Source organism: Hakea prostrata, chromosome 2 (assembly GCF_041222555.1).
Source record: "Hakea prostrata isolate BN-2017 chromosome 2, UWA_Hpros_2, whole genome shotgun sequence".
In the NCBI taxonomy this organism is placed as follows: domain Eukaryota; kingdom Viridiplantae; phylum Streptophyta; class Magnoliopsida; order Proteales; family Proteaceae; genus Hakea; species Hakea prostrata.
Window position 1 is genome coordinate 52,118,936 of NC_142601.1, and position 11,419 is coordinate 52,130,354.

The 11,419-nt window shown below is 31.9% G+C and overlaps 1 protein-coding gene across 1 annotated transcript in view; it reads right to left on the reverse strand.

Annotated features, from left to right (window-relative positions):
- The window catches only part of LOC149024799 (phosphoglucomutase, cytoplasmic), a 50,816-nt gene extending 48,597 nt beyond the window's left edge, over positions 1 to 2,219 (reverse strand). Inside the window, exon 1 of the mRNA XM_089144996.1 lies at positions 1,948 to 2,219. Coding sequence (XP_089001122.1) covers positions 1,948 to 2,028 — 81 coding nt within the window. The 5' untranslated portion in view covers positions 2,029 to 2,219. The remainder of the gene's footprint in view (positions 1 to 1,947) is intronic.
- Between the last annotated feature and the right edge of the window lie 9,200 nt (positions 2,220 to 11,419).

Genomic DNA, 11,419 nt, shown 5'->3' on the forward strand with positions numbered 1-11,419 from the left:
ATGAGTGAGATGCCAGGGTGAGAGAGCCAAACCCCACATTTTCCCATCCCCTTACACCAGTTTTTGATTCCAGACACTCGTTGTGCCTAGCTGAATTCAAGAAGCTCTACAAGTATGCTGGAAAACCTTGTCAACAATTACATAGGTTTCTTGAAGATTATATATCAAGATCATTGCTGCCAGGGAACAACTCACTGCATCAGTTTCAAGAGAGAAGTAAAGGTTTTCTTGAGATTCAATTTCTCTCTTTCATGGTACAAGATCTCGAACTCAAAGGTAATCTCAACCTCTCAAAAATAGCAGGTTGATTCATGAACTCACTGAGCTGTTGGAATTTTTTTCCCCTCAAATCAAGGGGTATTAGGGTTCTGTTGTAGCTGAAACTTGCTATCCAGCCTATTTCAAGCCTTTTGAACACAGTAGAGCCCCCAGATTTTTTTTTTTTTTTTTTTTTTACAACAGAATGACCTAAAAAAACAACAATAGGTTTCTGGTAAGGAGGAGGGAAATGACCATTGGAAATCTAATACAACCACCAAAATTGAGAAAACTGTCAGCAAGCTTCCAAAAACATGAGCAACTGTCAGATGACCAGAACAGAAACCAGACAAGCTCACTGTGGATCAACAAAATATCAATTTCAACTTTAAAAGATCTATAGATGCAAGATCTTTAACTGCAGTATTTGGAAAAACTGAAATAACATGTTGGATATGGTCGCATAATATCTAGATTACTAATATGGATTTAAGCATACCATGAGGATGGACCATGGTGCAACAGTAAGGTTGCCCCATTGCTAACTAGTGGTTCGATGTTCAAGTCCAGAAACAGCCTCTACACAAAGCAAGAGGAAGGATGAATACATGATACCTTCCCTGTAACTCACTTTGACAGGAACCTGATGCTCTGGCATGCCCTTCTATGGATTTATATAAAAACTGTAATCTACTTGAGGCAATCTAATTAGATTAGTTAATGAAATACTCCTAATATATTAGATTAATTAATTAAATACTCCCTCTGTCCCACTGATAATCTTGTTTAAACTTTTCCACTGCCCCAAGACATTTTTCCATTTTTAAAAATTATAATATGCCAGCTTTTTTGGGATTCCCCATAATGGCCCTTAAATCATAATCGTCCGTCAATAAAATAAGACAAACTAATCGCGGAAATATTGAAGACAAGTTTGAATTAGTAAGTGGTTGATGTGATAACATCCTTTAAATGTTGAGGGCTTTTTCTTCTACAAAGAGTTAAATCTTAAATCTACACAGAGTAAAACATTACAAGAAGCATATGAAGAATTGTACTTTCGCATGGAAACATGAATCCCACGACAGGCTGATGATCCTAACCGGTATACAATTAGCTTTTGCTTAAAAAGTCAACCCCGTCGAGAGTCTAGAATAATCACTCGATAAGGAAAACGTAAAGACGATGCTGTGGTTCGCATAATTTGGTTAGTTCCCACTCTTACTGTGTTGTAAAAGATGCGTCACAGATATAGGAAGATCGTGATCCAGAGATTCATCCACCAATTGAAATGCACGGTGGATCTTCCTGTTTGAAAAATATAATAGATCAACCATTATCTCACTGTACTGATCATTTCTTCCTAGCCCAATCCCAAAATGTGCTTTCTTTTAACTCCTACACCACTAGGAAGTCAGGCACCTTACTCGAAGGACATCAATTGCAGAACATCCAATAAATCCACAATCCTACAGTGGAATCTAAACACAAAGACAACTCAAAGGGCCGACAAACTCGATCAAATTCAAATCAGGGTGTCAGAAGATTCATAAGTCGAGCATGAAACACCAATCGAAACAGGAATGCTATTGGCACAAACCACATCAAATTGATCAGAAATAGACCCAAACAAAGAAAATAAGACCTAGTGTTCAATGAGATAGACCACGAGCTGTATATTTAAATTACCTTCTTCCTTAGACCAGAAGTCCCTGGCTTCTGACCATCGAAAGGAGTGGTTTCAACACGAGAAACCTTAAACACCACCATTGCTTCGTAGCTCCTGAGATCAGAGGTCGAGAGAGTAAACCAAGCAGAACGTAGTTTGTAAGCTTTCCAGCAGACGAAGATCCGAGGCTATAGCTTGAACTTTAACTGTAATAAAGAAAGGTGGCCAAATAGACAAGCAACGTGTGGGTGCGGTCTAGTGGCCAAATGATTGCACTTTTCCTCATCCGAAATCAGTGGGTTTGGGAATTGGGCTTTCAACTCCAGATTGCCCTTTTCTTTGATTAAACCGCGGCTTTTCAACCGGATGGCAATGTTAGGGGTTGTATAGTAACGATTCTGGCACACTTTTTCTGTGCCATTTGTCCATTTTGACACAGAAGCAATTCTTTATAAAAATGCGGGGCACACTGGGTTCGTTGACAGTACATTACATCGATAACCCTAAAGCTTTATCAGCAAGAAAAAGGGGTTATCTCCACATGCCCCACCTTAAGGTGTGGGACCCATATACCATAGACATTAGATACTCTCAGGATTTTCCAATGTGTGCCTAATGAATTACAGAATTATTTTTTTTTTTAAAGAATGAGTTAGAGAATTGAGTCATATGATATATTCTAACCCAATGAATTCCCTTATATTAGAATATTAGATATGGTTAATCTCGAGGTATTGGACAGTGGGTAAGACCCATGCCTCATAACTATGAGGTCAAAGGATTCAAATTCCCTCGAGCCAAAGGGGAGAGCTTCATCTTATATTTAAATTTAAATTCTATGTATAAAGTTACCATATTGAGAATATAGTCAAGGTGCAAGCTCATTTCCAAAAAATTTATTTTCTCAACCTTCCCAAAAGGGAACAATGTTGACATTGATACGGAGCTGACGTCTTTTTTTTCTTTTACTTTTCTATTTCTTTTCTTATACTAGTAAAATGATGGGGTAGAACCATGGAGCTGATGTCCATACTAGTAAAATGATACAAACAAGAGGTAACAAGATTAACTTCTAAGGGGAATTAGGAAATGTCCATCCAATTTTGCTTTGATATCATATCGTTTTTCGTATTCGCAACAACTCTTTCGACATCGTGTCCCAAAACCAGGCTACCTATCTCATCTCCCAACTAATAAAAAACAACACGGAATGAGGACTTGGATCACTCTTGGATGATATCCAATCTAATTCCTTAACTTACACTAATGATGGAAAACCTAGATCTAATTCCAACCATGCGTTTTTTTTTTCCTAGAAAAATTGAAGAAATAACATCCTTAGTCATGTACTTAAGTAGTCACTAATATGTCTAGGCTTTGTTTTATTTTAATGTTTATAAACTAGTGAATTTCTACATGCATATGCATTAGTAGCCATACAAGGAAACTAGTGAACATAACAAAATGTTTTAGATTCTGAAGTTTATTAAAATTGCTATTCACGTGAAGTGTTTTAGCAGCACTTCATCTCTTTTTTCTTTTTTACTTGATAATTTAGAATTACTTTATTCATACATTATTTATGACTTTTTGGGGAAAAAACTAGGGACAAAGTAAGATGATTGGCAAAAAGCATAGCTATCCCAAAATTATGTTAAATAGGCAATCACCCCCTTTTCTCGTCAAAAAAAAATATATATATATTTTTTTTTGTTAAAGATGAATATACTATTAGTTGTATTATTCTATCTTATAATATGAAGGATAAAAATTTAGGAATACCCCCAAAATATACAGAAAAAATCACACACACTTAAAAATTATATCAAATTGACAGGCACCCCCAAAATGTCTATTAAAATGGCACAATTATATACTCCGTTAGTAGATCCCCATTAAGTCATAGCTAAATAATTCATAATTCATAAATTGCACTTAACGTTTTGTAACTTTACATACTACTCTTAACTACTTGCCTCTAGTTTTTTTCTTCTTTATAATATTACAATGCATATTAGAATTTTAATTGTAATTCAGTAAATCCCAACTAATAGTATCATAGTTTGTGGTGTCTCTAATAATTTTAGATTTTTTCTATGTATTTTGGGTGTCTTTGTAATTTTTGCTAATACAAAATAAGGACAACAAATTCATGGAGGAAGAAATACCATGAAATTATTAGAATTATTTTTTATGGGAAACATTGTAAAGCCATGAGAGATTAAGGGTAATTGAGAAATTATGAAATTATCTAACTATAATTTAACGGAACTTGTTATTAGGAGTATATCATTGTGAAATTTGAAGAGACATAACTCTACCAAGTTGGAACTTGTTATTAGGAGTATATTGTGAAATTTTAAGAGACATTTTGGGATAATTCTACCAAGTTGATGTAAACAAAAATTTTGTTTTTTGCCAATTGTCTTTTGATGTCTTTCAAAAATTTTGTTTTTTTGGTTACAATACAAAATTTCCGTTGCCGGGAATTGAACCCGGGTCTCTCGGGGATTTTTATTTGCAGCAGCTGCAGCTGGCAGCAACCAACGATCGAGATTCAACCACGTCATCAAATTTATATTTAATGGTCCAGATTAAAAGTTCAAAAGTATAAAATGAAAATATAATTATTTTTATTACATTTTAAGGTTTTAGAGTTTATAAATTTACAAACTTAGTCCTTGTTAACTAACCGAATCTAAGCCCTCGTGGTTGAATCTCTCCCACGCGATATCCGACAACATTCTCCGGGAGGATTCTCCCGTGTTTGCAGGTCGTTTTCCTTTTCTCACAAATTCGGTTTCATGATGGTTAACAACAAAAGCAAACAGACCGAAGATGCCCAAGTTCCGATGAATCCTTCACAGATCTATTTGGTTTTGCCATGGTTTCTCATGCTCTTCTATCTCTCCATCAAAGGCATCAAAAGTTCCACCAAACTCAATCTATCTACAATTCTTTTATAACCTCAACCGTCGTTCAAATTTCTCTCAGCATGCAATGAAACAGAGCTCCATTACGGATCATTAAGGTCTAAGGAAACAAACCCAAAACCAGTAGCCATTTAAAATGTGGAGTTAGATTATGATTGCTTCCATTACGGATCATTAAGGCCTAAGGAAACAAACCCAAAACTAGTACCCATTCAAAATGTGGAGTTAGATTAGGAAACAAACCCAAAACCAGTATCCATTCAAAATGTGGAGTTTGATTAAGATTGCTTCCATTTGAAACCGGAGAGTAAAGTAAATCTAAGATTGTGAGATCGAATGAGATTGAGAGAGATAAAGAGACAAACCTTGGGTGGAGTACCATGTTGGAATCTCGGGGCGTTGAACGGCCGCAACTCTGCCCTTACCGCGCCAATCCTCATCTCGCTCCAGCCCTCTCTCTCTCTTGACGCAAAACGACGAAGGAGGAGAGGATGCAAGACGGAGAAGTCCTCACCGGAGAACATTGTCGAAGGGCGAGATCGTGGAAGTCTCGTTGGGTTTAGATTCGGCATCTACCGGGGACTGAATTTGTAAATTTATAAACTTTAAAACCCTTAAAATGCAAGAAAAAAAATTATATTTTCATATCATACCCTTGAGCTTTTAATCTAAACCGCAGAAACCGATGACGTGTGATCTCCCGTTCTAAGAAAATTGCTGCAAATAAAAATCCTCTCTCGGGTGAGAGCCAAGTATCCTGACCAACTAGACTACAACGGATGGGTGCTTTTTATCTAATAAATACATTATTCGTTGTTAAGAAAAATAAATAGTCATGCAAAATCTGCATAGATAATCAAAATATTTCTGGTTATTATTTCTGGTTAGTCTAGTATTTAATTATAATTTAATATAATAATTTTCAAATCATTTTTTTTGTAAAGAATAAGTTTGATAGATTGAAGACAATTGAAATATTATTAAACTATAACAAGAAAATATGAGATAAAATTTTCTTTTTAATTTATTAACAATATAAACAAAATTAAACTATTTATTCTTAATGAGTTGAATGATTATCCAAATCTTTCAATTACATAATTTTATATATTCTAATATTCATATTATGTGCTTATTGACATATTCTTTTTATTATGAACTGTAATTTTGTATTATCATATTAGAATTAGCTAAATAAAATTACAATATTGGGGAGTAAAGTTGTATTGGAATTATTTAATCTGAGAATATAACTTTTTATTGTTTAATGATATTGTAATTTTTGTTAAAAAATTAGATATTTATTTTTCATCTTCCAGATTAATGTGCTAGTAACTTATTTTATGATCCTTTTCTCTTATATCTGTGAGGAGATAAGAGGGGAGAATAACTAATTAGTTAAATTAAACAGAATAATAATAAATGAAAAAGAAAAATTAGTATTACAAATATTAGTTAACATAAAAAAAGAAAATGATTATCAAGTAAGCAAGTACTATTGAACATGGGGTTATAATTGATATTTGTTATTATATATTGTAAAATAAAATTACAGTTTTGGGTATTATTTATTATTTTATAGAAATCAAGTGATTAAAAAACTTATAAGAAAATATAAATGTATCTCTTAAGTTTGTGCTTTTATAGTAGTAGTATGATTTTAATGATTTTTTATTCCTAAATTGATTGAGAGATTTTTGAGAAAAATTAAAGAGAAACCAAAATGTTAAATAGGGAGAAGGTTGTGGAGACTCTGAAGGATGATAAAACGATAGTGAACTTTATATTTTATTTTGATTTAAAAGTCAAAAAGACGATTGCAAATAATTTCTTGAGGTGGAATCTAAATAATCCTAAGAGTGAGAGGTAATTTTATTTTTATTTTTATTTTTAAGGAATATGAAAAATAATTGGAGTTAAGTAAACAATTACTCGAAAAAAGAGCGAGAGGAAGAAGTTTATACATTGGAAGGTGAACAGCTGCATCCGAATTTTAGAGGAAATGGGAAGTTTGAAGAGGGAGAAAAGAGATGTAATAGATTTATTAATATGAGAAATTATTGGAGACAGATATATGGTTTCTCAAAAATAGAGGGAGGGGAAGAAGTTTATAAGTTGGGAAGGTTAGAGTAGGTACATGAGAAATTAAAGAGGAACTAAGAAGATTAAAGAAGGAGAAGAGAAATAATGTAACAGATTCATTGATTTTCTTCAAATGCTTAAATTCCTTGGTAGGATGAGTAGTTAGATGATTAATCAAAGAGGAATTGAGAAGTTTAAAGAGAAGAAAAATAGAGCGAGTTTTGGCAATGCAAGGTTGGTTGAGTTGTAAGATCTATACTTTTCATTTGAGAGGTTATGGGTAGGACCCTTGCAGAAAACATTTCATTTCTTGTATTATAAAAAAGCATCAGTACAAAAAAATTAAAAAAAAAAAAAAAAAAAAAAAAGAAGAAGAAGAGAGTAATAGTTTGATTGAATTTATAGGAATGCTTAAAAAAATCAATACCTTTTCTAGATTAAAAAATGGTTAATATTTTAATCAACAACTTTGACCATGCCATTTTGATATATGAATTAGGGCATTTCAAATTCTATTTCTTTTTCTTATTTATTCACAATTTTTATTTTTTATTTTTTTAATTTGGCCCAACATATTTTTTATGAATGGTAGATTACACTTTTGGATATCCTTTTTTAATGGCTTAGAGGTTTAACAATATGAATGATAGAGGCTTTTTAGGTAAGTGAAAATAATCATCTTCCATGAATCATGTTTTTATGATAGTAGTAACAATAATAATAATAATAGTGAGTATGCTTAGATATGTAATTGCATTTAAACATTTGGAAATGATCCCATTGCATAGGGTGGAAGTGGAATTTTCTAAAATACCCAAAGTAAATTTGTATCTAAAAATTGCCAACATAGGGTTGCTGTAGCAGTAAGACCCACACCTCTTAGTGAATAGGTGGTGGGCCTTGAGGATGTAATCGAGGTGCGCGCAAGCTGGCCTGAATGAACCTCCGTTCCAAAAAAAAATTTGTATCTAAAAATTATCAGCACAAAAAATTATGTCTTTCTCCTCAAAGAAGATGTCGTATGCAATGTCTTTCCTCTTCAGTGGCACCACACCTTCAATTGATTATTTGATTTTCTTTTATGGGTGGATCATGATCACTGGATATTTGAAATTTAATTGTCTCGTTTTCCTTTTCAGTTCTCCAATTCTAGTTCCGCAGATGCATTCATTGTTGGATCTCCATTATCCCTGCTATAAGTTGAATGCATCCACATTAATGGATTTTTAAAAATGAAAAGTTATTACATGAGCGGTTGGATTATGTGAACTTTTGAATCCCTTTATATAGAGATGCATGTATGGTGCTGCTTTCCAATACTTTCAAGGTCCACTCAAGGAAAGGTTGATGAGCATTTTCTACATAAGAACGTTAGTTTAAGACCTTATTTTCCTTCCCCTGTGGACCACAAGTACATGAAATTTTTATCCAACATTTAATGGAATTTTTGTTTAGATAGTTCTTTTTAGATATCACATTTATAAGATTTAATCAAATTGCAAGCTGGCCGGATAAACCTCATATCCAAAAAAGATTTAATCAAATTAAGTTCGCATAAATTAATTAAAAACACCATAAATAATGACAATTCAATGTCATGAAATATACATTATTACTCATCCATTTAAGACTAAACATGGCGGGATCTTTTATTCAAAACTCCTACAAACAATGAAAGCTTTTGTTGCAACTAGGATCTTTCCTCTAAGCTCCTTATTCATTGGCTCAATGCAACCCCATTAGATATTCCGTTAAGATCTAATAGCCTTTATTAACCCACACTAGCCATCCATATCAAAGTTTAGTAATTATATATCTTTCATATAAGACTGTTATGTTATAACTCAAATTATTGTACCCAATTTGAAAGATAGACCGGTACCGAGATATTTTTGTATGTGATTCAACTACTTGTCTTTTGAGATATGTGGTAAAAGTGGAAGGCTTGTTCGACACGATGGATCAACCCATTTACCCGATTGGAGTCTTATATGTGTATCTTATGTTCACCTACTACGTTATTGAGAAATTTAGGATTTTCAATTAGGTTTTTGGGTGAGAGTTATTGTAATGTCATTCTTGGCAATTGATTGTGACATTTCTTTCTATTCTTTTTCTTCTACATAGTAAAAATATATTCCTCTTCACCCGTGAATGTAGCATGTTAAATTGGTGTGTGAACCACGTTAAATATTTATATGTTTTCATTTTGTTTTTATTTTTATTTGCTATTTCATGATGTTTATTTAAATATAGACTAATTAGTTATCCAAATAAAAATTAGATACAATCAATAATGCCAACCTTATGTGAAATATTTCATAAATATTCTAACAACTTTATGAGAAAAATAATTCCAAATTGAGTGTCCCTTTCACAATATATGCATATATTATATTAAATATCAACCATTGGTGTATCAAAATGCATAAAGTTCAATAGATTGCTAAAGACTTCACAAGCATACAAACACAATTAATTATGAAAGATAATGTTGGTTTTTTTATACAATGATGATAGTTCATGCAAATCTTTTAAAATGATTCGATTTAAAATATATTGACATCAATAATCATATTAGTAACATAGAATCACATTCCTAAAAGTATCAAGAAGACCTCATGACCTAAATGTCTAATATTTATCCCTATTATTAATTCTTGAAGATACTAGTTAGAAATTATACGTACATATACACGTATCATCATATTTCAATTTAGAAAAGTGATTTAACTTTTGTGAAGTTACCATCGAATAACGAAATTAATCATCCTAATTCAATATATGTGTTAAAGTACCATTTGAAATTCATAGAGGTTTATATGTTTTGCGTGGAGGGAGAGAGAGTCTTAATAATTAGAATGAAATCTATAAAATATATAGTATTGAAAACATCATAGATTCAAGCAAGCATATTTCACTAATTTTTCTTATATTTTGGAGGTAAAAAGTTTTGCTTTAAAAAAAATGGTGCAAACCTTTCGCTTGCAACCACCATGGAGCTAAGAAGAAATGAGTGATAGATACAATCGCACTTTTATGATCATCTTCTTGCAATGAGATTCCACTCGCCTTCTATGTGAAAATCATTATTATATAATGGTAGCAAAGGGGAGACCTATGGCTGAAGCTTACATAATGGTACAAATGTTGTCCTTCTAGTTTTAAAATACATAAAAAACATTATAATATATATTTCCAAACTTCTAGCTTCTTTTTGTGCGTAAACTTTCCCAAACTTAAAAAAAGAATAAAAAAAGGCAACTAACATTAAGGGGCATCTCAATTATCTCCCTGTAGAATTTTGGACAAATGATTTTCTGCAATAATTATAATGAGGAAGGAAAATATGGTGTGAAATGGAGAGAATGTAATATTATTGTAAGAAGTTAAAAAAAAAATGTATGTAAAAAAGAATAAAAAGAAAATGGAAGAAGTGGTGTGAACTAGGAAGAGGTGTTGGGGTTCCTGGTGATGCGAATAAAAACCAGTTGATTGATCTTAATTTTAATAGAAAACAAAAATGAATCAGAATCCCAGGACCAAAACTAAAGTGGTATATGATCCGGTGGAGCTTTAGAAAGAGAAACAACAGTGGTGTCTATTACGATCATTTTTGCAGTGATAGGAATCAAACTAGAGTAGATAACCAATATGATTTTCAAAGGTGTTGAGTAAATGATCGTTCTTCTCTACAAATGTACACTCCGAGTGGCTTTAAGTAGTTTAGGATTTTCATCTCAAAAAAGCCACCTAAATAATTATTAAAAAAAATAAATTGTGGTTTATAAGGAAAGTTTTTGAGATGAAAAAAATAATAAAAGGAAAGACTCACATCATGTGGTTTATTTGGGATGGAGAGAAAAAAGAAAAGAAAGAAATAAGTATTAAATTTTACTCTAATTTTTATGAAAATCTTATTTCTTAATTTGAGATAATTTTTGATTTTATACATTTGAAAAGTAAAAAATAAAAATAAAAAGAGAAAAGAAGGCTTCTAGTCAATGTTTACAAGGAAAATTGTTTGAGGTTGAAAAAAAAGAAATATATTTTACTTTCGTTTTTAGAAAAAAATATCTTTCTTATTTTATTAGAAGCTTTTTTTGTAGGTACTGGTGCTTTTTTTAATACTAAAAAATGACGGATAAGTGCAAACCCAAGACCTCTCGCTCTACTAACCCACCATTGATAGTTCATTAGAAGCTTTTATTAGTGGTTTATCAGGAAGGTTGTTTGAGATTGAAAACAAAGATTCTTTTACTCAGCTTTCAATAAAATTTTATTCCACAATTTGATTTTACGCATTTAAATAAAAAGAAAAATATAAAGGATACCAATAATTGGTGAGAAAAAATAAAATGATAATAAATTAATACAAAAAACTGACATTCGAACAAAATTAAAGGATATAAGACTCTAGTGAAAGATTTTCCATAAAAAAAAAAAAAGAAAGAAAGACTTAGGTTGTGTGGTTTAT